The sequence below is a fragment of the Drosophila rhopaloa genome, unplaced genomic scaffold, assembly GCF_018152115.1.
Source record: "Drosophila rhopaloa isolate 14029-0021.01 unplaced genomic scaffold, ASM1815211v1 contig_163, whole genome shotgun sequence".
NCBI classification, from domain to species: domain Eukaryota; kingdom Metazoa; phylum Arthropoda; class Insecta; order Diptera; family Drosophilidae; genus Drosophila; species Drosophila rhopaloa.
In genome coordinates, this window is record NW_025335043.1 from 7,692,966 (window position 1) to 7,719,426 (window position 26,461).

General features: G+C 39.4%; 2 protein-coding genes across 9 annotated transcripts in view; one reads left to right on the forward strand and one right to left on the reverse strand.

The window, feature by feature from the left end:
- The window catches only part of LOC108045177 (translational regulator orb2), a 23,491-nt gene extending 18,409 nt beyond the window's left edge, over positions 1-5,082 (forward strand). For 4 of the 6 annotated variants that reach the window (XM_044457968.1, XM_044457966.1, XM_044457967.1 and 1 more), the window contains exons 5-12: positions 25-1,512; positions 1,576-1,783; positions 1,842-2,120; positions 2,181-2,378; positions 2,464-2,544; positions 2,631-2,819; positions 2,879-3,267; positions 3,329-5,082. In XM_044457968.1, the coding sequence (XP_044313903.1) occupies positions 25-1,512; positions 1,576-1,783; positions 1,842-2,120; positions 2,181-2,378; positions 2,464-2,544; positions 2,631-2,819; positions 2,879-3,267; positions 3,329-3,755 (3,259 nt within the window). In that variant the 3' untranslated portion in view covers positions 3,756-5,082. The remainder of the gene's footprint in view (positions 1-24; positions 1,513-1,575; positions 1,784-1,841; positions 2,121-2,180; positions 2,379-2,463; positions 2,545-2,630; positions 2,820-2,878; positions 3,268-3,328) is intronic. The other 2 variants (XM_044457970.1, XM_044457972.1) reach the window with 2 other exon arrangements.
- On the reverse strand, positions 4,741-26,254 carry LOC108045178 (tetraspanin-18). 3 transcript variants are annotated; one of them, XM_044457975.1, is made up of 7 exons: positions 26,172-26,254; positions 25,720-25,803; positions 11,391-11,508; positions 10,842-10,940; positions 9,485-9,613; positions 6,110-6,469; positions 4,741-6,049 (listed from the first exon to the last, which is right to left on the reverse strand). In XM_044457975.1, the coding sequence occupies exons 3-7, from the start codon at positions 11,454-11,456 to the stop codon at positions 5,900-5,902; spliced, it is 804 nt and encodes a 267-aa protein (XP_044313910.1). In that variant the 5' UTR covers positions 11,457-11,508; positions 25,720-25,803; positions 26,172-26,254; the 3' UTR covers positions 4,741-5,899. The 3 variants fall into 3 exon arrangements, with proteins under 3 accessions (XP_044313910.1, XP_044313909.1, XP_044313908.1); XM_044457974.1 differs by having other exon boundaries at positions 26,047-26,227; XM_044457973.1 differs by having other exon boundaries at positions 26,021-26,227.
- Between the last annotated feature and the right edge of the window lie 207 nt (positions 26,255-26,461).

Below are 26,461 nucleotides of genomic sequence, written 5' to 3' on the forward strand. Positions count from 1 at the left end.
ACGAAAACAAATTCTAAATTTCAGGTCTGGCAGCATTGAAGGAGTATCACCCACCTCCAGCGGAACCAGTCTCATATCCGCACTGTCGGCGGCCAGCGCAGGAGGCGGCTCCTTGGGCGGGGCTCTCCCCGCTGGCGATAGCAGCAGTGGCGGTGGAACCTGGCGGCTGATCAAGGGCAAGGTTACCCAAACCCTCGAGGAGATTAAGTCCTCCAAGCTGCCACCAACGGCAGCCATACCAATAATAGTGGCCGATCCACCTTCAACTGGCTGGAGCATCGATCCCGATTCGGACACCGAGTGCCTCACCGTGAACACATCGATTAGCGAGGAGCTTCCACTGGATCAGGAGCATAAACAAAACTCGGATTCGGACGTGGAGGCCGAGCTGCTCCAGCACGACACCGTGAGCTTGGGCAGCGGTGACGTGGGATCAACTGGCCACTCGGAACGATCCCGTCTGCGTCGCGGCCTGGCCCACATCCGATCCAAGGTGAAGGCCAAACACCAAGCGGCCGCAGCCATGAAGAAGGATATCAGTCCCAGTGGAGTCGCAGTCCAGCCAACAACAGTGCGCACAGGCTTTCTGCGCCGACGCAACGTGGTGGAAGCGGGCAGCGAGCCCTCCACCAGCCAGCAGGCTGAGATTGCCGTCGTGAGTGGCAAGGTCAAGAAGCGGGGCATCCTGCTGGCCCGCAAGGACGTGGAGGTCGAGTCGGGTGTGGAGGTGCTCGAGGATATGATACCCGCCACAGTGGCAGAGACAGATCTTCTAAAGGAACCCGCTGAGAAACGAGCGGAGGATGAGCTCGATAAAGTAGCTGATGTCGAGTCAAGAGCGGCCCTTTCGCTTCCCGTGGCACCGGACGGTACTTCCCTACCATTTGGCAAATCATTCATTGGGAAGGAGTCGCAGGAGTCATCGCGGAGCAAGTACAGCTTTATCTCCAACCTGAGCATGCTAAGTGTTAATCAGTGGCGGGAGACGCATCAGGGCTCCTCGGCCCTCGCATTGCCCGTGCTCCTGTCCATCTTTCTGATCTTGCTGATGATTCTGCCGGTGCCCGACTTTCTTCGTGGTGTCTTCGCCACCCTTTTGTTCTTCACGGTGATGGACTCCTGTGGCGCTCATGTGAGAGTGCTGCTCGAGGACTTCCTACTGACCACGCATCCGGAGCGAGTGGCCTTCGCCATTCCCAATTACAAGGTTATGCCCATTTGCGAGATACCAGCGGTGGAGGAGCACAAAACGATCAAAACATATTCCGGTTGGATGAACGAGATAAACAGCTACGACCCCAACACGTTCTCCTTTAGCCTCACGAGGGCGGTCTATGTGCGATTGGATGGGTGCATCTTGAAAATGTCGGGCACCAATGCCAGGGTTCCTAAGCGACGTATGTGGAACGAGCCGCCCATCGATCGTAACAAGATCCTGTTCACGGATCATCGCTCCTATGATCTCAGAGACTGCCGAATAGAGCTGCTACCTTTGGGTCTGGCCAATAAGCGGTGAGATCTTTGGTTTTTTTATTAGTATTTTTTAGGATACTTATATTATCTATACCCTTGTAGTTTTTTCAATCGGAAGTATCCCATTCAGCTAATCATTAAGAGCACTAAAGATCTTCCTGAAGAGCAAAGCTCAGTTGAAAGCCAATCGGAACAAACGATCAAGACGGATGTCAAGGAAGTGAAAGGTGCCTCCTCATCCGGAACGACACCACCGGGTACAGAGGAGGAAAAGCCAGTGGACTTTGCAGCTACGGTGATGCAGGCAGATGTAAGTTGTAACAAAAAAGCATTAAAACACTTCTTTAAATTTTTTCCCTAATCCACAGTTACAAATGCTACGAAACACTGTCAATCCAGACAAGGAGCTCAATGAAATTACCATGCCCTGTGGCGATGAGGTGCGATTGTTGCTCTTCTCGAGATGTGATCGGGAAAAGGAGGACTGGTATCGGCGCTTCACAGCCGCCAGCAAGGGCCTGGTGCACGAACAAGATCTCCAGGTGCCCATGGCCCGATTCGTGGAGGATACTGATCTTCAGGCGGCAGCCGCTAGGCAAGCTTTGCACCTGGTCACCGGAATGGGTAAAGGGGTGGGCGCGGTGAAGGTAGGTAACCCTTATAAACCGAATGAATATCTGTCTAAGCTTAGTTAAAACTACTTGCAGTGGAGAACTGAAGATGAGGTGTCTACCGGGATTGTAAACGATGAACCGGAACAGCAAACGCCCGACGGACAATTCGAGAATGTGACTGAAGAGGATTTATGTGAGACACCCAGGGAGGAGAACTTCGACGGCATGATCATGAGTGCCAATGTGGCCAGGAATCCGCCGGATTATGTCCGATTCATGGCCGTTTACCAGGTAAGTAGTTAGATAGGCCTTTTTTATTTGTAGTCTTTTAGTTTCGAGTTATTATTATTTGTTATTTCTAATTGGCTTTTGGTAGAAGGCTTGCAACCAGAGCACAATTCCCGTAACCCGAAGTTCCGTCGGAACAATTCGCCCCCTTGATCAGCGGCAAAGAAAAGTATGTTTTATGGTTTTATTACGTCAATATTATTTCTCAGATCCTAGTTAAGTAAGCAGAAAAATAAAAACTTAATCTACTTGCAGTCTCGTCGTGCCAAACGCCAGGAGGATGAATTGTGGAAGGGCATTGACCAGTCGCTTTTCCTAGGTCCATCCGGCAGCATTGTGTGGGCGAATGTCCTTTTGGGTCGCTGTCTTTATAGCTGGCTACATGACTCCATGCTGCACGAGAAGCTCAAGGAGGTTTTGCAGAAGAAACTTAATTCTATTAAGGTGGGTTTTTATCAGAGGTTCTGTATGTGTAATCAACACTAATCCTATATATTTTACAGCTCCCCAGCTTCATGGAGGAGGTTATCATAACTAATATTTACTTGGGTCAGTCCCCACTGCTATGTCATCGCGTCTCCCAGCCGATGTTGGATGAGCGCGGCGTGTGGGTGGATGCTGATGTGACCTACGAGGGATTGGCTCACATAACAGTGACCACCAAGCTGAATCTGTTGCGGATACGCAGCAAGACAAAGTCACCGATGGCCCCCGAATCATCTGTGCCCACCACCTCGACGGCGCCAGAGCAAGCCCAGGATTTACGCAACCATTCCGATGCGAATTCGGAGAATGTCATCTACGACAGCGATGCTGAGAGCTCGGGTGGTTCCTCCACTGAATCCGAGAGCCCACCGCCGGGTAATGCGCAGGAAAATCCAGCCGGAACTGAGTGAGTATAGAGTGGGATACTAAAGAATTCTGTCCGTACTAACTTTTCATATTCCCTTTAGATTCTTTCAGAATTCGCCCGGCAATGCGCGGCGTATCTTCAAGATTGTCGATCGAATAGCCGCCTCCAATCTATTTCAATATGCCACCGAGCTGCCGTACGTGCAGCGAGCAATGGAGAACATGAACGCGAATATCACCTTGCGCGTTGATCTCAAGGGTTTGGTGGCCCGTGGAACCCTGAATGTGCCACCGCCGCCCTCCGATCGGGTGTGGGTCAGCTTCCGCGGACCGCCACGCCTGTGGATATCCACCAAGCCCCAAGTGGGCGACAAGTCCGTCGACTGGTCAATCGTGACCAATGTTATCGAGAGCAAACTGTGCGAGGCTGTCAACAAGTTTCTGGTCTACCCCAATATGGTGGACTTCTCCGTACCATTCCTCAGCAATCCCAACTTCGATGAGGAACCAGCGACTGCAACCAACTAAATACCAAAATCAAGAGGAATAGGCAGGGAATAAGAAAGGAGATACAATTTATATCCGATGAATTTAACACAAAGTGTGAGCGAGATTTTTTACGTTTTTAATTTAGTTTTGAGATAAACTTCAAGCTTAGCTTAGGTCTTTGATCTCTAGTTCCGAATTCCAATACTTACTTAGTGATGAGCAAAAGGGACGACCGATTCCAAATGACAAGTTACGAAACGCTTATTTTTATCACATTCTGTTCACACTCCGGAACAATCCCAATCTTAGCTACAATAATTTACACTTACATATGTATATCAGAGAATTCGAAAGGAAGGATATAGCATATTGAATATGCTGCAACAGCCGCTCTGTGAGGTCATCACGACAAGTATTCCAATAGCATAATGCAGGCATATAGCTCTACAACTTATCCACTATTCTATACGAACAACTACAGTATACACACACCTATATATATTTATATATTCCCAGTAGCTTAGTCTTAGAATGCGTGTGAATTTTAAATAAGAAGATCGAATTTTATTTGCGATATGTGGTCTACTCATCGAGCGTTTACCATAAAACTTATGTACTTAAAGCGTCTCAACTATTTAAAATACGCTACTAATATGTGAAAGAGCGGAAATGGATCCGTATATTTTGCCAAATGAGAACAAAACTATTCCCTTGGGTTCCAATTTATACAACAATTAAGAAATATCATTTACACGGTTGTTTTCCAGGCTACACAACTAAGTAAATCATTTTAGCTACAACATATATATATTTAAATGTTTTTCATAAATAAAGATAGCAAATTGCTAGCACAAAAATGTGTTTTTATTAGATTCGAAGTTTGAGCTTTTGAAGCTCACCTTAACATTCAGTTAACATTAGCTGTTAGCTTCTATTAACAGATTGACAGACTATGTTATGCGCCCCATACAAAGCTCGCTGCTATAAAACCCGGAAGCTATTTCCAAAATTGAAGACTATTAAATTTGATTTTTTTATTTACTTTATTTTAATTACTTTTTCATTCACGTTCAGAAATGTACATCTTTAAATGGGTTTTTTTATCTCGCGTTCAATGGGGATTTATCATTTTTGTGTGATTTTCGTTTAATGCTTTTATGCTATCGATTTACGGCTTTTCATTGCGATGTTTCCAAAAAGTACATTAAGTAAACTACAGACATACGTGTATATAATATGCATTAATAATAGTTATATATGTATATATAGAATTCAAAAATGTACAACATTCATTTTTAACAAAAGAGCCGGGAACACGATGCCTCGTGCCCCGGCGTATGTAGTTAAAAACTCGAAGATAGCCATAGCAAAAACAACTAAAGTTACAACTTAAAATTAGAGACTTACCAACTAATACACATACTAGTACAATGTCAATGCCATTTCATTGTTTATCTTTTTCAATCGATATTTGTATATAAGCATGCTTGTTTTTTTATGGGCGTAATGCTTGTTGCGGCATCCAAACTCATGCCTCGTTAAAAATAATCTTTCAAAATTGATTTCATGGTTCGCTCAATCTCAAAATTTGTCTGTTGCTTATCGCCTTATTTTATGTGGTTTCTGTGATGTTTTTGAGTGGTTTTCGGAATGCCTGATTGCATAACAAAATCGTAAAAGACTAAGAAAAAATAGTTACAATATTATGCATATTGTAGTTAACTACTTAACAACTAAAAAACTGCTATCAAAACAGATTTACAAATAAATATTCCAAGTGTGAGTTTCAATCGTAAAAACCTTTCTGAACTCTCATTCCATCCGTGTTTGCTGGCAAAACATTGAGCAACATTTCGTGTAAGATATTCTTGAATATTATCGGTAAATGGATTATGCTGGCTATGATCTTAGCTTATCGTTAGAGTAGAGCTGTATTAAACTGTGTGTGTGTATAAATGTGTCTCTCTGACCCGTTCCATGCGGCAAATGCAGAATTTTATTTTTTGTTTCCATTGAGCACGTCGCGGTGTTCGGTAGGGCGTTGTTTTATTTTCTGGGGGAGGCGTATTCTAGGAGGGATCGTCGCTCTTCACTGTCCTGCTGTTTTGGCTCATCTCGTTCCTACGTCTACTTTGCTAACTCTGAAAACTGTCACAACATCCGCTGTCCTCGTCATCTCCGATTTACAGACGCATATCGTTGTATTTGGCAAATGCCTTGCACAAAGCAAAGGCTAGAATGATCAGGACCAGGTGCACAATGCCCACCACAATGGCCACAATGATCAGTTCACGTTGTGCAATCAGCCACTCGGTGAAGACCTCGTAGCAGCCCTGAAATTGTATACAAATTCGATTAGTATTTGATAATTTTCTAGGTATTTCCACTCATACCTTCTTGTAGAAACTATTGCTGTCGCTGGGATTGGTTGTACAGTCCTCGTCGCGGGGCACCAACTTGGCCACATCCTTGAGGATGCAGCATGCATCCGGAATGGTGCGGTTACCCTTGCCATTCACCCACGCCGGCGAGGCCTCGAAGTCGCGGTAGTCGTTGATGCCACAGCAGCCGAAGTTGCCCATCAGCTGGTTCCACATCAGCGAGGTGGCATCCACATTCTCGCCCAGCGAATAGCTGGTGATGGTCGTCTGCAAGAAGTTTTTGCTCTCGACCCGCACCTTGTCCTTGTAAAAGGCGGCCAGTCCTCCGGCCACGATCTCGGCCACCAGCAAGAGGATCAAAAAGGTTCCGTACTGCAAATGAACATAACAAGGTTAGTTTTATTTTGAATTAAGATAATTTATTTTATAAATTTTTAAATGGGGTCCTTAAAATATAACTACCTCTTTTTATATTTTATTAATTCTAAGTTTTAAACCAATAAAACTATTGAAAATAAATTAGTTAAATTTCATATATTCGATTTTCTAAAACATCTCCGAAGTTTCTACTGAGTCAATATTATTAAAACTGTCTTTCAATTTAATAATTAAATATTTTTATTTGTATTATTAAATCGACTAAATTTTAATAGTTTAATCGCATCGAATTAGCTAGATTTGTAAAAAGCACACCAAAAACCACCTTCAACCTGTGAAATTGGAGGTATTAATATGAATATCATGTTTATCATTCATAATCATGTAACAAATTCAATGATTTCTTGTTATGGTTGCCTGGTTTATTTATAACGCTCGCACGCGGTTGACCCAATTCGTTGGCCACTTTGCGAGCCGTGCAGAAAAATCTAGCCAGTTGACCCTGAGCCAAATGTTCAGCATTTGTCGGCCTGCCGCCGGTGGTGAGTTTTGGCCCAAACGCACACAGCCGCAAGAGTCAACGTTTAGATACAGATACAGATACGGCTTAAATGGCAAGTGGGCGGATGGGCGGCTACGCGGTTGGGCGGATGGTGGGATGGGGGAAGCTCGCAGCATGCAGCACAATACTGAAGGTCATTTCTCAATGTTTTGTTGCATGTTTTGAAAAAGCTCTTGCGGCTTTTTATTCTACCATTCTGGCTGAGTAATGCAGGGAAAAAAATTAAATCGTTTTGTGATTGATACTAAGATTTAAAATGATCTATCTTAACCAAATTTTAAACCAAGGTCCCTAGAATTTATAGGAGAGGATTGGATATGAAATGGTATGTTATCAAAAGAAACTATTATGATTAATATAATATTACTATTTTTAAATCTAATTTTCTATTTTTAAAGAAACAACATTAAACATTTTTAATACCTAGTAGATACAATAAAGATAAAGTCTATTTTGGTATTTGAGCAATGTCATTTAGTTATTTAGTTGTTTAGAGTATTTTGTTCAGCTAATATCGAGAGATGACTTTCCTAATATTAGTCTTATTTAAAAGTTTTTTTTAAGTGCCTGGGTAATGTTGTCACTGCCGTTGTGGTGGTTGCCCTGATATGCTCGGTTTTATCTAGTTGTAGTTGCGGCTGTTACGCCTGGCAGCATTTCATTACAGCCATCGTGGGCGTTGGTAGCCGTTTACAAATGTATCTGTCAGATACACATGCAATCTCACCAAATTGCTGCCTATGGAGAGCAGCTTCACATTGTTTGCATGCCAAGTGTAGCGATTTGAAAGCGTTTAAGTAAGCGAGTGCCTGCAGTCTTTTGCTTCAAAAAATTCCGTCTAAAAAAATCAATGCTAAGACATGTTAGCCATGCCAAGAGTCGGTTTGGCCTTGGGATGCGTTAACCGAACGGCCTTGGCTAATTTAAGTGCAAAACCCAAGAGGGTCGCATGCAGGTCGCGTGTTCGGCATCGCTGCGCATGCGCAGAGCCCAGAGCCCAATGCCCCCCTCCATTTAACCCCTCGCAAAGGTAAATTGAATTCACCTGTTTGTCGCTGCACAATTAAGCGCTGGCCAAGCCCAGAAATGTGGGCGCGTCGCAGAGTAAATAATGCAGGTAAATGCGATAAAACAGTTTATTAATTACCACAATCGCCCCGAGTGGGCACTCTCGACCATAGAAAGTCCCTGGGCCGTCCCTCTGGGCCACTTGCTGCAAATGTAAATTATCTTCTCCAGTCCAGAGAAATTACAATTCCACTCACAGACCAATACCGCAGAGACATGGCCAAGTGAAGGGCTTGTCATGGGGGCCGCTTAACCAATCGTTCAAACATGCCTGGCCTGGCCTCACGATATGGATGTATCTATGTACGATAATTTACCTATAGAAATACCCAATACCCAATACCCGGCTATGTACAACTTTCTCTCGAGTGCCTTCAATGGTTTTTCCAGCCAAGAGTCAAAGTCAAATGAAAATCCTCTTCAAAAGGCAAAGTTTTTCGGTAAAAAGTGTGCAAACAAACGCTTGGCAATCGGCCAGCTCGAATCCCAGTCCCTAGAGCTGTGCATCTTCGGAGTCTGCCTGTCATCTCATCTATCACAATGTATCCGATGATGCAAGCTCGTAAAACTCTGATTGAACTCATTGATTGGGTGGGGAAAATGTAAATTTGTGACAATGCGTCTCGGTATTGTACGAGCTACTCGATAATGGAATGCAAATAAGTTTTTCACGAAGATGTAATTGTTATCTTATAATTAATTCTAGATTATTTTAAAATTGATTAATTTTAAGCTTTTATACAATTTCAGTAGCTAAAAATTTAACATTTTTTAATTAAATGTATGTAACCAAAGGTAAATTAACGTTAATATATAGTTTTATTTATTAAACTTAACTTATAAATTAAATTTATAAAATAAAGCATTAAAATCGTATAAAAAAATACAATTCATTATGCAAATTTCTTGGAACAATTAACTATAATTTCACTACTATAATTAACAATCTAAAATAAGAGTTTTTTAATGACATTCAATTAAGCTACATTTTCTGAGCATTGTTCACTCATTAAAATAGATAGAGTGCAGATAATAAAAACGTTTAACGATTGAAATAAAAAAGTTTTTTCTTTACTGTTCTGAGTTTTAATAGAAATATAGTCAAAAAACATAAATAATACTATGGATGGATTTTTTTACCAATTACAGTTTTCTGTTAAAAGCCTTAATTCTCTCTTAAAAAATATTAATTCTATAATATGAAAATAACTTAATTTGCTTTAAAAGCTCTCACTTATTTTATTTATATTATGACCAAACCTCCTAAAAATATATCTGAAAAATCTATCAGCACCTGATTTTCTGTGTTGAGTCGTACTGTTTTTGTGGGCAAACCTCTAACCCTTAACCTACAAACCACATTCGATCTGTTCACTTACCGTCGACAGCAGACAGCGGGACTCGCGCATGGCTCCCAGATAGCCCAAGAAGCTCATGAAGAACATGACGGCTCCGATGACGAGCAGAACATAGGCCAGCTGCTCTATGACCTGCGGCTGTGTAAATTGCTACAATAAAACAAGCAAAGAGAGCAGAAACAAATAGTCAGAAATGTGAGAGTAATTGCAGATGATTTCTACACTGCGTATACGTAATTAAACTTTGAACTGGCCAAAAATTGTCTTCTTCCTCATTCGTGTAATTGAATTATACGCATATTTTCTCCAATTGTCGTAGGCAAATTATAAGATCTAAGATAAATGTTTCGAAACTAGACTGCAAGTTCATTGACCAACCACCCCTGGCATATTTCAACACGAAGTGTTCTTGCTAAAGCTTCTCAATTAGTTTCTGCATGTTTATCCTAGGTGACCCCACAATTAGTCCCCGTGTGTACATGCACTTTTCATTTGTTTTGCCAAAGCGAAAAACCCTTTATGCCCAGTGAGATAGTAAAGTGAGTTCCACACAAACTTTAGCCAACGCTGAACATGCCACTTTTGATGGAATTTGTCATTGTTGTAGATTAGTTTACAAAGTTTATTTCTGGGAATTGGTAAAAGTCCCCAGAGAATAGGTGGAATTACTTTAACCCTCAATTTGTACATTGTTTTTAAAGTTTTGTGGATAAATTCATATAGTAAAAGTCATTCTGATTAACAAACAATATTTTTAAACTAAAATTAGAAATTCACTAAGGAGTTCACTTAACTAAAAATCGTTGGTCCTAAAAATAAGTTTAAAACTATTAGAAACATAAGGGTAATTGTTAAGATTCCGCCTTTAAAGCATTTGGAAAGTATGGCATTCTATTACTTTAAGTTCCATTGTATTTTTTAGTGCCCCATATAGGGTGGGGTCTATTATTTCAACCCAATTACAGTAACATTAAAAACCTTCCCCTATAGTTAGACAGTGTGTCAACACAATGCATCGTGCACTTTTATTAGCGTTTTTGTTACCCATTCCGACCAATTCCCCACCGAACTACATGTTTATTCTATAATTACATTTTTTTAATAATCATAGTTCCACTGCCCGCTATTATTCGAGCACCTGCACGTGAGTTTGATCTATTTTTCGGGGTTGATTTACTACGATTTCGATATGTGAATTACACACTTCGATGGGTTGCGTATAAATTGCGTTATAATTGGGTGGAATGCAGCGGTTTCTTGCGGCCTTTTCAGGGGGTGTTTCCGCGGCAACACTTTCACCCGGAGTTGGGCGGGGATTGGGATTGGTTTCGGAGTTGGGGATTGGGGATTGGAGATTGGGAAGCCCCGTCGGTCTTACCTCAATGCGCTCGCTCTCGGCCAACTTGAGGAGAGCAATCAGCGAGTGCTTGTCCACGGCCAGCCAAAGTCCGATGCCGAATATAATTGTGCCTAGCACCTGCGAAAGAAACAAAACAAAAATATGCATAAATATATGTGTACAGGTAGCGCGCATTTGTGTGTTTACACTAAAACATAAAGCGTAAAACATAAAACACAAAACACAAATCCCCCCGCTGGACATGCAAACGCAGTTGGATGATTGTTATTATTATGACGTTGCCTGCCCAAGTTGATTGCATTCGAAAATGCCGATGATGATGTTTGGCAATCAAGATGATGATGATGATGACGACGACGTCGGCAGAAAGTCAATGAACCGCCGCCGAGCTGAAAATGCGGGAAAAAGCACCAGCGCATGCGCAGAGATTTGCTTGATTGAGTTGCAATGGAATTTGATGGGACGGTATGACATGAACGCACCTCTATCTGCGAACCCATATGCACCCGGTGCATAAATCACAATAGCCCACAGCCAGCCAACTGGCATTACTTCATGTGTACTTACGAAAAATATAAAATTGAATATGCAAAGCAAATACTTTGCACACCAGACTCCGCAATCGAAGACCATTTTCGTTGTTTTCGAAATCTTGGGGCTGTTTTCCTCCACGGAGCTCTCTCAACTGCAATGACAAAGAGAAATTTCACATTTAGCACTCTACTTCGCAAGTGAGGTTTTCTAATTGAATTAAAATATTTTTACTTAATTTACTTAATTTCATGTTAAGTGCCGCACACTCGCTTGGGCATAGTACACAAAAAGAAAGTGTCACAAAACAACAAAAAAAAAAAAAAAACGAACGACATAATAACGAAAATACCAAGAAGCGTAAATAAACAAGAAAAGTATTTCTAGCCATGTTGCATTCGTTATCGGCCATGTTTGTACGTGCCCCGTGCCTTACAAATTAACATGTAAAGTTGGCCGTTAAAAATTAGTGAATGACTTCAGCAGGAAATATACAAGACGAAAAGAAAGCCCAAATTGAAATGCTCTAAATATTTTGGAACATATTAGTTTATATTTTTGGATTTAACTTAACATATGATTGTTTTAAAATTTGTAAAAATACGACAGAGAAATTTCTGAGCTTAGGTTTAAATTATCCAATCCAGTCATAAGTAAAATTTGTTTGTTTTGAAACAGCTTTATTAACAAGATCCGTACTTCTAAAAATTTGTTATTGCTTCATAAATTCAGCGATTAACTTAATTCCTATAAACTTTCTATTAAAAATAAAAGCATTCCTAATGGTTATATGTATGTGTTTGATCATCTAAACAAGTTCTATAACAAGGCGTAAATGCGATTTAAATCTAAATAAATTACGGCTTCAGTATGTGCTCCAAACAACGCCTGCCGTCATCAGATAAAACGATACGTTAATTCCTAGAGCAGCTAAAAAATTGTTAAAGTAAATTACAAGCTTTCGTTCATTCATTAATTCATTGAGTCGGCGGGAATCTCAATTTCCAGCATCTCGGTCCACGTAAACTTTCTCATTAGCAGCAGAACAGCTTCCCCGCCGCTTTCCCGCTTTTCACCCCTTCTACCACAACCTCGCTTAGCACTTTTCTTTTCAGATGCTGCTGTTGTTGGCAGCTGGTTTGAGCCAAGTTCTCAGCCCACTGTGCTGGGCATACGTATGTGTGTGTGTATGTGTTGTTATTTGGGTAAATATATACACACACAAACAATGTCACGAGCTATTGAAGTTGGAAAAGTAGAGCACTCGGCAGCGGAGCTAAGCCCTCTTTTTCTGCCTCAGTTTCGATGCTGTTCTGTTGCCAAGTCGCGGCGACGGGCAAACATTTTCCTTGCCAACATTTTTGTTCTCATTCTTTTCCTGGTCCCTTTGAGCCCGGTAAAAGCGCTCTAACGTCCACAGCCCCCTCCCCCCCTCCGTTGAACCTCTAATAATGTTTTGGCCAAAATGTAATTGTGTACGCACACCCATATAGCTGCGGTCAAAATAGTAGCACTTAAGATGTCAAATTCATGCTTTTCTACGGATAAAATAAAGATTTTTATAGCAATGAAAGCAAGTTATTTATTTCAATAAGTTCGCAATTCATGAAAATAACTGTCTATTTATTTGTTTACATTTTTTATTATTTCCATGTTTATTTTTAAAGTCAATTTTCTATGTTTTGAGTTTATGGGTGCATATTAAAAATAGTATAATAATATATATATATGTTATATATTAAAATTGTATGTCCTAAATCATGAAATTAAACTGACTTAGACAAATTAAATATAATGAAAGGATTGACTATATATATTACATGCAAAGTACATACATAAAGATGTATTTTGCAAAGAGCGTTTCGATTTGAAATTGTGGGAAAATTATTGAGTTTTCAATGCTAGTATTTCAACCTTTGCTTCTAACCCACTGAGTGCATAACATACTTGAATGCAAAATGCTCTGGGGGCCTACATATACACATAAGACGAGTTTATGTGGGCGCCACATCACCCACATTTTCCCTTTTCATCCCACTTAAAAACCCTTCAACGCAACAAAAGTTTATCACAAATTTTTAATTGCTTTTCCATTGTTTTAGACATCCGACGTTCTGGCTTTAAATTAGTTTAAATTTTCTGCTGATAACACATGCAAATGGTTGACTAACGGATGTGCATACAGTGCTTAATGGATGTGACATTGAATTTATAATATGCCCTCAGTCAAATACAAAGTATTGTTTATGAATATTTACTCTCAAGTTATTTGTCTGCCAGCGGCTTAAAGTGAGAGATTAAGTATTGAAAAACAATTTTTTTTTGCCTTTTATTTGCATTCTAATTTGAATTTTATCCCACGGGATTTTGATTTGATTGAAGCTATACCGGATTGGTTGATAGCCAAATATACACAGAGCTTTCAAAAATGTGATAATAAAAATGCAAATATTTGTGCTGACAACAAAAGTTGAACCTTCCCACTTTTAAATTCTAAACTTTATTATATTTATTTTATAAATATTTACCTAATAGCTTTACCCTTTTCCACCCACTCATTTTATCTCGGAACGTTTCAACCTTTACCTTTATCTATTCATTAATGCTGCAGTTCGACTCTAAGCTTTAATTAATGCTTCGGCTGAGAGGAAAATCGGAAAAGCTTCCAGCACCCACCCACTAAGCCTTAGCTGCTGGTTTCTCGTTTCTGGCTTCCGATGCCATGTGCCCATACAAAATTCAAAAGCTTGCCATTAGCACACACACTCTTGCGAGGCTACATGGCTAACACACATGTATTCACACACTCAAAAACGCCCACACACTTGCAGGGGCCCAAATCTTGTAATTAACTTTCAAGTGGCCCATGCAAAATATTGGCAAAAATTCAGCAAGCTCAGCATCAGCATTTCATCTAACTCAAATATTAAGTCTGGAGATCTACTTTAGATACATGTGTGCGGAGCAAACTCAAATATCAGATGAGGGAAACATTAAATTTACATAAAACAAATAGGTTTAGCTTCTGGATTTTTTAAAGGAAATTTGCCTTGCATTTGGAGCAAAGGTATGCAAATTTATTCCCTACAAACAGTGTTTTATTTTTAAACCATTTTAAAACACTAACAAATATACCTGCTATTCATATTTAGAAAAAAATACAACAACTTTCTATGAACTGATAGCAGTTGTGTGCTTTTAGATAGAATACAAAATAAATTAAATTATATCATATATTCAAATCAAAAGCCAATTCACGAGTGTGCTATACAGGTAAAACGACGTTTTTTGTTGTGGGCAGATATCGATGTAAATCTCGTTTAAAGCTTGTATATATGTAGTTAAATATTCAGCAGCAAATACAGAAAAAAAAGCATTGAGAAGCCACAAAATAAATTGCAAATTTATGGCCCTCGCAGCTGACTTGCATTCGGATTTCGAATCGGGCTTTGTTTATTATTTGCGTAATTAAATGCTTGCACATGCTCGTACAGCATTTTTTAACCGTAGAAAGTTTTGTTTCACCGGCTGCTGTAAAAGTGGAAGTCTAGGGAGCTGAGAGCTGAGAGCTCTCAAAACAATGCACATTTTTTTTTGTTTGGAATCGCGACGGTGATTAAAGCATTTTCTATTGCAAAAAGGAAATTCGAGCGGGTCTCAATTGTGGGACTGGAAGTGATTTTCTTTTTTGTACCAGCCGATCTTTCCTTCTGCAGGTCGCCGTCAAAATGGGTTAAAGAAAGTCGTAACTTGTATTAATTAAAAAAAAAAGTTCGGGGGAAAAAAGAGTTGAGAGGAAGAAGAAAACTGAAAGGGCTGTCAAAACCTTTGGCCATAACTTTTCAACTATGGATGTTATTTCCCCATTCCCAGATGCACTCTCACATATATGTTCACACTTGTCACGTTCGTTGGCTTGCCAAGAATTTCGAAATTTTATTTATTGCCAATGTTTTCTGTTTTTCCCTGCACCGCTGCCCGATACCCATTTTTCTCTGCTCTTCGATTCTGATTTGATTGGCTGGCTGGCTCTGGAGATGGGAAATGTGAAATAGCAATCGTGGAAAAACTCATCTCGCTCGAAACCAAAAGTGCCGTAGAACCACAGAGCCACTTTTCTATCTGTCAAAGCGTGAGAAATTCGTTCTTCTCCGTTCTTCGTCTTTATAGCTGCGGTTTTCCCTCCAAGCTCCCAAGCTGGGTAATTAAATTATGGAGTATTAAGCCTCAATTGGGTCAACCCTCTCTCCAAACAGTACTTAAATGCAGGTGGGTGGCACACCAATCCTCCTCCCGTTCCCTCAAGATCTTAAGTATGCATATGAGAGTGGATTTCAAGAAGCTGGTTTGATGTGTGGGAACTACTTACTTATAAATGGTTCTACTAAGTGGAATGTTAATGCCTAAATTTGCTTGGGGAGCATAACAAAATGTGGTTCATCGGGGGAAATAAGTTATTCGTACAATTGATTTAACCTTACGTTTGTTTCTTGCTTTTCTGAATTAGTAAATTTAAAAACTAAGTTTCTTCTTATCATTTTTAGTATATTTAAATGTACTAAAGAATTTCGTTTTCTATGCTAACGAAATTTATTTTAAATCTTCAGTTTTTTGATCGAATCTAGTATTTGCTTATGCTTAACTTTAACAAACTTTGATTTATTTAACACTTGATTGTTTGGTTTATACTTCAAAATGAGCTACGCTCATTTAATCAAACCACATCATTTTCAAATTGCAGTCTTTGTGTACATATCATATGTAAATAAAACTAGTTAAAGATAAATATACATTTTCCCGACATAGATTAGTCTTTAAACTTAACCCTTACAGTTAAAAAACCCTTTGTATTAATTAGAGCGTATTTACTCTATTTATGCGGCTTATAATATTTTTCCAATCGAATAAAATCAAAATGTAATCATCGCAACTGCTTTGCCCTATTGCTGTCCCTTAAAAAAAAGTTTGGCATTTTGTTGACCCAACAATTTGCTTTATTTTCTTGTCCTCAGCTGATTGCTAAATTTGTGTCCCCTATAAAAAAGGCTTTAAGCCTGAACTTATCCAACTGGAATAAATTCCATTAATTGGGCAAAATATAGCGCAATATGGACGCTCTTGTTGTTGCTTTTGATGTTTTTAACGCTGCCGCACGAGCGACGCAATCAATTTATTTTTAAATTTAGCTTAATTAATGCAAATATAACGCAAAACAAGAAAAGCCAGGCAAATAACTTGCTTAGCTTTTGGAGCGGCAAATTTTAAAATCTACATAAAGGCAAATGCTCAGAATTTACAACAGGATCCTGCTTTTATTATAACTTGAAGTGGTCTAATTAAATGAATCTTACAATTCGACAGCACCTCACATAAGGCTAATTGAGTGTCGTATAAATTAAGTTTTGTTCATTTCATTTTTCACTTTGTAGAGTCATTCAACTCCGGCTGTTAGTTTTTGTAAGTTTGCTTATATAATCACATGAAGTGCGTTAATTTGACATAATTAGTGGGCTCGGGCACGAGACGAAGTCAAAACCCCAACTTCACTCTAAGGTCTTCGAGTTGAAGAGGAGGCCCCCTTTGTCTGACTCTACTCTTTTTTTTTTTTGTTTTTTAGGTCAATGGTCTTTGCCGTGCCGATGTTTGTTGCCATGTTTGCTGCCATTTGATGGCTTGCCAATTTAACACCTGACAGCTTCGTTTGGGCCATGTGCACTGGACCAAGCCGTGTGCCATAAGCGAGCACAGATGGCAACGCCCCAGTCCCAATTCCCCCGGCCACGCCCCCCGCCCACCGCATCGAGTTACGAGAGCAGTCTGGCAGCAACACTGGAAAAAATGGTATTTAAATATCGACTTGGGAACTGATGATTCGGCTGTTTAAATTTGCTGTTTAAGTCAAAATATTTATTATATCTCACATAGGGTTCTGAGCTAAGGTTTTCCCACATTAGCTTGCTGTCCATAAGTTTAATGTACCTAAGTATAAATTGATTATATTGAAAAACAAAAGTACAAGACGAAAAATGTTGATTTTCATAGCTCCCAAAAATCGTTGCATTAGTATTTATAGACCTCTAACTCTCTTGAGTGGAAAAAATCCCGATTAATTTAAAATTAAAATGCAAGATGTTAAGTTTTTCTTACTGTGCAGAACCCAGATCTGGTAGCCAAACAGGCGTGTTGTCACCAACGAACCAGCCAACCAGCCAACTACTATGTCCAACTGGCCACGAGGGCCCCAGACACGTCTGGCCATTTAGCAGAGTTATGCGATACATTTTTGCGAATTTATTTCTAGTCGGTTGAGGAAATTTACAAAAGTTTTACTCTAGATTTGATTACGAAAGAGAGGTAGGAGTTGATATGCAAATGGCTTTGACAACTTTTCTGTGAAATAGGTAAAATGTCAAAACTTCAATTTGCTGGGAGATTTTAATCAGAGATTGTCAAAATATTGATGAACTTTGGAGCTCATAATTTACTTTTGCAAAAATAGTTGATCGAGAAGCAAAGTTCTGATAAAATGCAAATTTAGTTAGACACATACTTTGTTGAATTTTTGAGATAAAACTATCTTTGAGAGTCACATTCCATTGATACAATTTAAGTTATTTCTTCATTCTTTTTTGATAAAAAAATTATACAAGAATTTGATCTGTAGAAAGAATTGGCTATCAAATAATTCGTAATTAAAGAGCTTTTTCCTCTTTCAAAGTAAATTATTTGACCCACCCAAATATTTTTGCCTATGCATCAAATTTTTGTCAAGAACGCGAGTCGTCGAATAACATTTCAGACACTGACCTACTTTAAGGTAAATAGCAAAGTGGGGGACGGAGAAAAATGAAACTATTTGGGGCCAATTACCATCGTTGTGGACAAGAAAAGAAACTTTGCATATATATACATATACAATATATATATTTACTTAATTGAGTGGGTTCCCCGCCCACGTGCAACCCACTCCAGTTCTTTATTAATTTTTTCATTTTAATTATTCCGTTTCTGCCTCGTCTTTTTCTGAAAAGTGAAATGCTCACAGCCAGAATTTGTTCAATGTCTCTGGCTTTTTGGTTTATTATTGCTCATTGCTCCAGTTAAGCTGCAAGATGGGTAATGGTGTACTATATCTGTATCTGTATCTGTAGCCGTCAGTCTGAATTACATAGCTTGAATGAGGTTGACACACTTGCATTTATTTAGCTCATAATGAGCTGGCAAATGTTTTGCCTTTGTCTGTGCTTGTCTGCCTCCTGGGTTTATTGTTACTGATTTTTTTCACTTTTCATCAATAAAATAAACTGATGAAATGCTTTAAATTGTCTCTGTTTGTGTAGCATAATGAGGCGTTTCGACAAAGATAAACAAAAGAAGAAAGAGGCGGCAAAGTCAAATCAAAGTTTGATGGAAATACAAAAGTTTGGAATAATAATGGGAGTCAAGTTATATAACCTATGCATATAAATCAGTTGGCAAGAATGGTAGAATCGCTTTTATGCAAAATTTTTGGAGATACACATTTTTAAATTGATGAAAATAAACCAGTAAAGAATCTGAAGGTAATACTTGTTATTAGGCTAAATTGATGAATAAATATTTATGTACACAAATAGTTTAATTAATCTTTAGCATATTAATTGTATTATAAAATACGACTAGGCAATTTAACCAATAAAATTGTACATCTTTTTAAACACATACTATTGTATTGTATTAAACACTTACATTGCTAGTGTATTAAGTTAGTTATTTTATAAGATACTTGATTATGAATATCTCAATACACCTCCAGCTTTTATTCCAGCTTTAAATAAAACAATACCGCTTCAATTGTGCTATTTAAGAGACAGTCCCTGTATATTCCCATTGTTTTTTTTTTCCAATTGAGAGTTCATATGCCATTGTTGTAGCGATATTACACATACGCCGTGTGTGTTGTGTGTGGAGCGACAATTTCCTGCATTTGAGAGACAAAACATAATCGAGCTCAGCATAACCAACGCCCGCTGTCACTTCAATTCATAACAGATGCAAATAAATTTCCATTAAAGTTTGTGGGCCACCCCGCATCACCCTTTTCGGCACCCATTTTCTGCGTGGGCGGACGACAGGCCAAACAGATGCGAAGTTAAGTAGAGATTCCAGGGGTCTAGAGAGGTATTAAGGTGCCCCCTTCTGGTTTTAGATAATACCCATTTCGAGTCACGGGGCGCAAATTGCGGCCTTAAACGAGCAGCAAGCTCTCACACATTACTTTTCATATATATTTAAATGAAATAAGTATCTCGCAGATACGCTGCAGTGACAGTTGCATCCACACGCGAACTTAAGTGTGAAAACTCAGGATCGTGTGTTGGCTCTTGTAATCTTCGCTGGTTATTTAACTTTCTTTTGGCCCCTTGGGGTGCCAAGTTCAATGCGCTTAACTTGCGGCTAATGCGCCTCTCCTTTGGCCAAGCTCAAGCTCAAGCTCAACTCAACTTTCACATTCACAACCTTTGGCACTTCCTCCTGCCACATGGAAAGATAATTTTAAAACATAAAAACTTCGTGTTGGCCAAGCCACCGATTCACATTTTGCCATTTGGCAATATGCAGTGCAATCAATGCTTCTCATTCGATATTTTGCAAGCTTACTCATTCGGCTGTGGGGCAAGTTTTTCATTTCATTTCGTCTCACTTCGTTTTAGTTCAGTGCGGCGTGGTTCAGAAAAGTATCTATACATGCTACACCCAACGCATGGGAGTGCAAAAATGTAGAAAAAAAAGTGCTGCCTGCCACCGCCTATGCAACTATGAAATATCGCATCGCTCGGTGAGAGTACGAGTGTACGCGCATATCCCAGCCAGAGCTGGCTAAATTTATGTGGGAAGTTTTTTGATGACGTTCGTAATTTCAGACCCTCCCCCACACTATAGTACATAGTGCACAACTTATCTAATAACGGAGCCAGACTTACTACTTCCTGTAAAAGCCTTCCCGGAATGTGAGAACAGAAAGGGCTGCATTTATCTCTGCTGATATAATCTGCATTTAAGATTTATGATCCAGATTGAATATTCTTTATAGTTTTTGTAAGATGGGAATATAGTTAAAGGCATGTTACATCTTACATAGAGAAGCTTGAGAAGCCAGCATATTTGTTTTCCTTTACTGCATAGATATATGACTACGCTCATCACGAACAAGAAGTTTCCATAGATGTCGGAAGAATACTGGTATTATGCAAATTAAACATTTTTTTAAATATTTTGTGAGCTTTACAATTTGCTCTATAGGTTACTTGTATAATATAGATGTGAAGGGTTAAAAAATGTCATGTGCATTTTATATCTACTAAGAAAAAGATCAACAATCTATCGGGTAGTCTACATATGGCAACTTTCGGGCCTTAAAACACACTTATGCAATGAGTTTGCCTAGTCCGATTTTATGGCAAATAAAACTTAACCAAAAAAGCAAACTAAGCCGCCACTCTAGACTCCAAAATAAAATCCACAGCCAACTCGCCCAGCCACCTGCTGTGCTTTGTATCCCAAAACTTGTCCGCTTCCACATGCTGTGTAATCGACCAATTGCATCAGCTAAAAAACCAAAAACTAAAGTAAACCTTTACCTACTTTTTCCAAAGCAAACATAAGCATTTGGCCAAGAGGGTGGGGTAAAAATGGATAAACAATTGCCAATGCTCTTTGGTGTTAATCGCTTTGCATATGCATAGCAAAGAAAAATCCATAAAATAACCAGAGGCGTGCCATCACAAAAGTTAAAACAAAATTAAATTAATATGCATTGTTGCAGCAGCACGTCGCCTTGCATATTTGGACTTTCACTTTTGTTTTCTTTTCGAAAAAGAGACAAAGCGAAAAGGTAAACAAGATTTCAAAATGAATTTAAGACGCACACTTGATCCACGTCGACATTTCAATCAATTACAAATGGTTAACACAAATAAAAACATTATGTGTTTCTTGATTGGGGCTTCCGAGTTTGGTGGGCGAGCAGTGATTAAAGTGGGTAACTGCGTTAATTGCTGGTACCCCTTTACTTTCCCTGGCCCCTCAATTACGTCCAGAAATCGAAGTTACGCATTTCCAATTGCGCAATCGTCACAATCTTTTCGTTTTTGCCGTCTGGAGATTTTCATGGCTTGCGAAAGTAGACATTTTTACAGTCCGCTTTATTTTATTTTTGGCTTCCCGAACAATGCGTGCAGTTATTACTAGTTTTGGTTCATTAATCATGTGTCAGGGAAATACTTATGTGCACCAACCTGCTGGGCATAAGAAATTAGAAAATGGGACAAAGAGATACCAGTGGGAAAATTGACAAGGGCCTCAAGAGGTGATTATGAATTAACTATATGATTAAAGGGCAAACTTATCATGACATAAGGAGATTTTCTCTTGTGGTTTTATTTTTGTTTTCCTCTGAAAGTTGAGCATTGATTTAATGGTAAGCTTTTTATGACATAATAATCTTAGCTTGGAAGTTGAAATTAGTTAGAAGTTGTTTAGCTTTAGTTTTACTTTCTAATCTCTTAAGATATAAAGATTAATCAATGTTTTCTTTTTCGTTTTCAAAAAGCAAAATGCATCTCAACAGTAAGTACACAAACCCAAATAGTATATTACATGACGATTTGGTATTTATATTTTATTGGTTGATATTAGCCTGTTCAATTTATGAAGCAATTTTAAAACTTTCAAACAACCATTTTATAAATTGAACTGACCACAACGTGGACTTAAACCTATAAACCTTGAATAAATGCAATTATGTTTTTAACTGTGTAACGCGATTAGGTTTCCCTCTTTTTGTTCAGCTCCAACTGGCTGGCTTAAAGTTTTTAATTAACTTAAATCAATGACAGTTTACATTGCCGATAGAAACGTTTGCGAAATGGCCAGCTAGGGACTTCAGCTGGGATTGACTATTGTTGGATTGAGACAATGACAAAGTAACTAGCATCGAATCGATTGCAATGGAAAGCCGCAGATATAGCCGGGCGATTAAGTATCCCAGGCCCAAGGCGGATGGTCGGTCAACCAGATGGTTGGACGGACAATTGCCGCAAATCACAGTGGGGACAGCCATTCGAAATATGTGTGTACTGGTGGCTGGGTTTCCGCTGAAAGTGCAGGCAATTTAAGCCAAAGAGGCGGAGATCTAATGCTGGAATGAAGTGTTGCCGGGTGAAGAATTGCTGGCTTGATTTTAATTGCAACTGACCACCGACCAGAAGCAATGAACTTGCCACCATTCGGCCGTAATTCGAGCCACAAACAGAAAGCCCATGTAATACAAGAAGGTTGTGGGAAATTCCACCGGACCAGCGAAGAACACCACTCGTCGAGGGTGGTGTACGATTGTGATAGTGATGTGTGTGAAAGTCCAAGGCGGCGAGTGGATTAAGTTTGAGTTACCATAAAATATGCAGAGACAACGCATGCGCAACACGTAACCCGATGCAGATACATTTTGGTGGACCTGCAGATACAACTAAAGATACTGTCCAGTTTGGCCCTGTTCAGGGTGGCCCGTTCACCTTGGAGCGGTGCTTAAAAAAGTCGTTTAACATCGAGTTTTTGGGGGCTAAAAGCGTCAAAGAGTCCGCGGTCTATATATCAACCTCCCATATGAAGGGGTTTGCTCTATATGATAAATCCATTGGCCTTTGGCCAATTTCATGCTCGCTGAGGCGTCGTTTCGACAACCTGCTGCTTTGTACACTGCTCTTATTCCACTAATTGAGTTATGTTGCACATTTCGGCAAGTCAGCTAGTCGGCTTCATGGTTCTGCTACTGCTGCGGATATTTGCCAATTGAGTTATTGCCTTTTGGCTGTGCATTAGCGTGCGCTCACCTGAGATTTCGCAATGGAAAGTTTGGCCAACTCTTTAGACCAAGTTCTGTGTGCGAGAGCATCAGCCAAAAGCTAAAACGGGTTGGCCTGGCAAACACGGTTAACGGTTTTCGTAGTGCTGTGAATCGTTTTGTCACGCCTTCGATTCGAGCCAAAAGAAATCCCTACTCAAATGTTTGCTTAAGTTTCTGGCACCCAGTTGCAGGTGCAGTCTGCAAATTTCTAGACGCAAAGTACATACTATTTTAGCTCATCACCTGCTTTAGCTAGTTTCAGTGATTTGTTACCCTTTTAGTTTTCCATTTATTTAACAGATAGGAAGCTGGGGGAGCTAGTTTAAGGCCACTTACTCAATACCAATTGGCAGGTGCTTTGCCAAACCCCCAAGCAATGGAGATGTGAGTGGGTTGATACGGTGAAAAATGCTATTAGACCTTAAACTAAAACGTAGAAAAGTGCAGAAAACGTTTCTGCGGGACCTTGGAGAGTAAAAGCTTACAAATAATCATTAATCCTTTCCTAAGAAAATCTTGGCAAGCCTCGATTTGAATAAACTTTCAAACTTAAATATCCATTAGTATGTAGATTCAGATTGAATCTATACTTTTAAGACTTCTCGCAACACAATGTTAATGTACTTTAAAACACATAACCCTGATTTAAAAAAACGACATGAAGCTCTAGTTTGGTTTTTAAAAAAATATTGCTTAAACAAAACTTTATTTTGATTGGTAGCTCATTGTAAATTAAAATTAAATTTTTAGTCATTGTTCTCTTTACTTTTTTAAATAAATTCCCCTGGCAATCTATTCTTCAACAAGCTTTAAATATTAAATTTGCTTGCATTTGAAAGGAATTTTAAATATTTATGAAAATGTCAACAGTGCTTGCGGCTCTTTTTATGTGAATTATCTACGGAATTCGTAAAATATTTGTTGTTTAATTGTCAGAAGTTCGTTTTAAAATACTTATTTCGCAACAATTTATAGCCAATGCTTCAAATTAATTTGGCAAACTCCAATTCAGGTTTTTATTATATTTAAAATATGTATCAGTTCTCTTTTCACCCCTTTTAACATTATTTATGCAGACTGCTGTCAGGATGATTAAAAGATTAGTATCAAACTTAAATTTACAGTCACGTAACGTTTATATAATTTTTTTCATTTCCGTGCAGAGATAAATATATTCGAATAATTGAATTGGTAATTTCATAAGGTAATAAACTAACGAAACAAAAGTGAGTCTGCAGTTCTGAAAAGTAATCATAATCAGCCTCGTAGCCCCATTCCCCCATTTAGTGCGATATCAAATACGAGATTTGTGGGATTTTGCTCATTGGCTCTCTCTCTTTCATAGTTTCTTCGTCTCGTTCTTTGCTCATTTCCAATAAGCAATTCTACTTGCTTTATTGGTTTTCCTGACAAACTTGTTCGGAACTCTCGCGGAGCGGACAGGTTGCTTTGAGGGGAGAGAACCCGGAGTCAGCATGTTTTCAAGATCAAAAAGCGAATGGCGGTGGAGCTAAAGAAATTGCACAAAAATTTACACACTCCACAACAATAAAGAACGAGGGAGAGAGAGGGGAAAGAGACATGGAGAGAAAACTGCAAAAGGGAACCTTTCACTGCAGATACACTGGAAAATATATATTATATAATATATATATATAAATAGCCAGGTTAGATAGGGCGATAAAATTACCAATGGATCATGAACGACGTTCTCTACCTCTCTAAAAAAAGCATTTTATTTAAAATTAATTTAAAAACACCCTTTAATAAAACTTCGATGTCATCGAATTATATTTCAATCAAATTAAAAATATTCACGAGACTGAATATGCAACCATTTTGTTTAAATGGAACAAAACAAAAAGAATAAAACCTTAAAATATTTCTGAAATTCAAAAGCCTTGATAATAGCAATTTTGAATGTACTGCAAGATTCTTATGGATTCTAATGGGTTCAATATCAGAAATGAGATAAGATTCTAATGGGTTCAATATCAGAAATGAGATAAGGATAAGGGATTTTGGCATTCCAAAAATATTTTCCCTTTTGGAATTAAAAATACCAATTACACAAATTTCTTTCTCTGTCACTATTGGAGAGGCAAGGTAGAATTAGTGATAAACATAAAGAAAGGCGGCGCAATTGAAAAGTGGCACAGATGCCAGGGCAGCGGCCCCAAAAGGCAACGGTATCCGAGAGCAGGAGCGCAAAAGGGAATCCAGGAGCGGAGTGGGGGCAGTATCAGCAATCATATAAAAAGGGGGCGGGGAAGGAGCAGGAGCGGCGCAAAAAGTGTGTGCGTATCAACAAAGCGGATGGTCGCGGGCTGGGCCCGGGATGATGGGATGCCCAAGGGCGTGGGTGGTGGGTTGGTGGTATTTCACTGGGAACAGTAGCACTCGCTCTGCTTACTTCGTAAATTTTTTTCTTCCCATTTTGAGAAATATATGCGCACTTCCAAAACTAAGGCAAAAACTTACCTGTAAAATATAAGCACGCTGCGTAGCGAGCTGTTTAATAATTTACGGTTCGTCGAAGATTTACGACCCACTGGATAAGTCAAACTGCAATGATTCCGGAATATAAGGATATTTGAGAATTTTTGGCAGGGCGAAAAAAGCACAACACTTTTATTATCAAATATTTTTTTCTTGTGGTGGGTTGGGAGTTATGTGCGGCTGGTAAATATTGTTGATGCTGAGGCATACAGTAAGTAAACGGGGAGTACGCAGCACTGTTTTGATTGAGCGCGCGCAAAAAATTATACACAAAATCACGCACACAGCGAAATCCAGATAGAGACGCACCGATGGCTTGAAACTGGGACCCGAGAAGAGAGCGTAGGGTGTGTTGGATGCTTCCAGGCACCGACCACGATATAACTGCACTCGGCACTAGACTCGAATCGTGGCTTAAATCACTCGGCACTCACTCAGCTGCGAATCTCTGACCGTCTACTTGGAAGCGTGCTTTCGAACTGAAGCCGTTTTGCTTTTGAGCTGCTGCTGCTGCTGCCGTTGATGTTGCTGTTGCTGTTGTTGCTGCTGCTACTGCTGCCACAGCCACCACCAATACATGCGCGGAAAGCAGGTTGCTCTGGCTGAAAGCTCGGCTCGCCAGTAACGCTAAAAAGACCAAAAGTCTATTTGAAAGCTTTTTGTCGATGCCAGATAGTTAAAAATAACTCATATTTGGGTGCTTTTTTTAACCCTCTAGCACCAG

Coding starts and splice junctions, on each gene's coding strand:
- LOC108045178 (XM_044457975.1), bottom strand. CDS start 11,456: ATGGTCTTCGATTGCGGAGTCTGGTGTGCAAAGTATTTGCTTTGCATA. Junction 9,614..10,841: donor CCGAGAGCGAGCGCATTGAG/GTAAGACCGACG, acceptor GTTTTATTGTAG/CAATTTACACAGCCGCAGGT. Junction 6,050..6,109: donor GCAATAGTTTCTACAAGAAG/GTATGAGTGGAA, acceptor ATACAATTTCAG/GGCTGCTACGAGGTCTTCAC.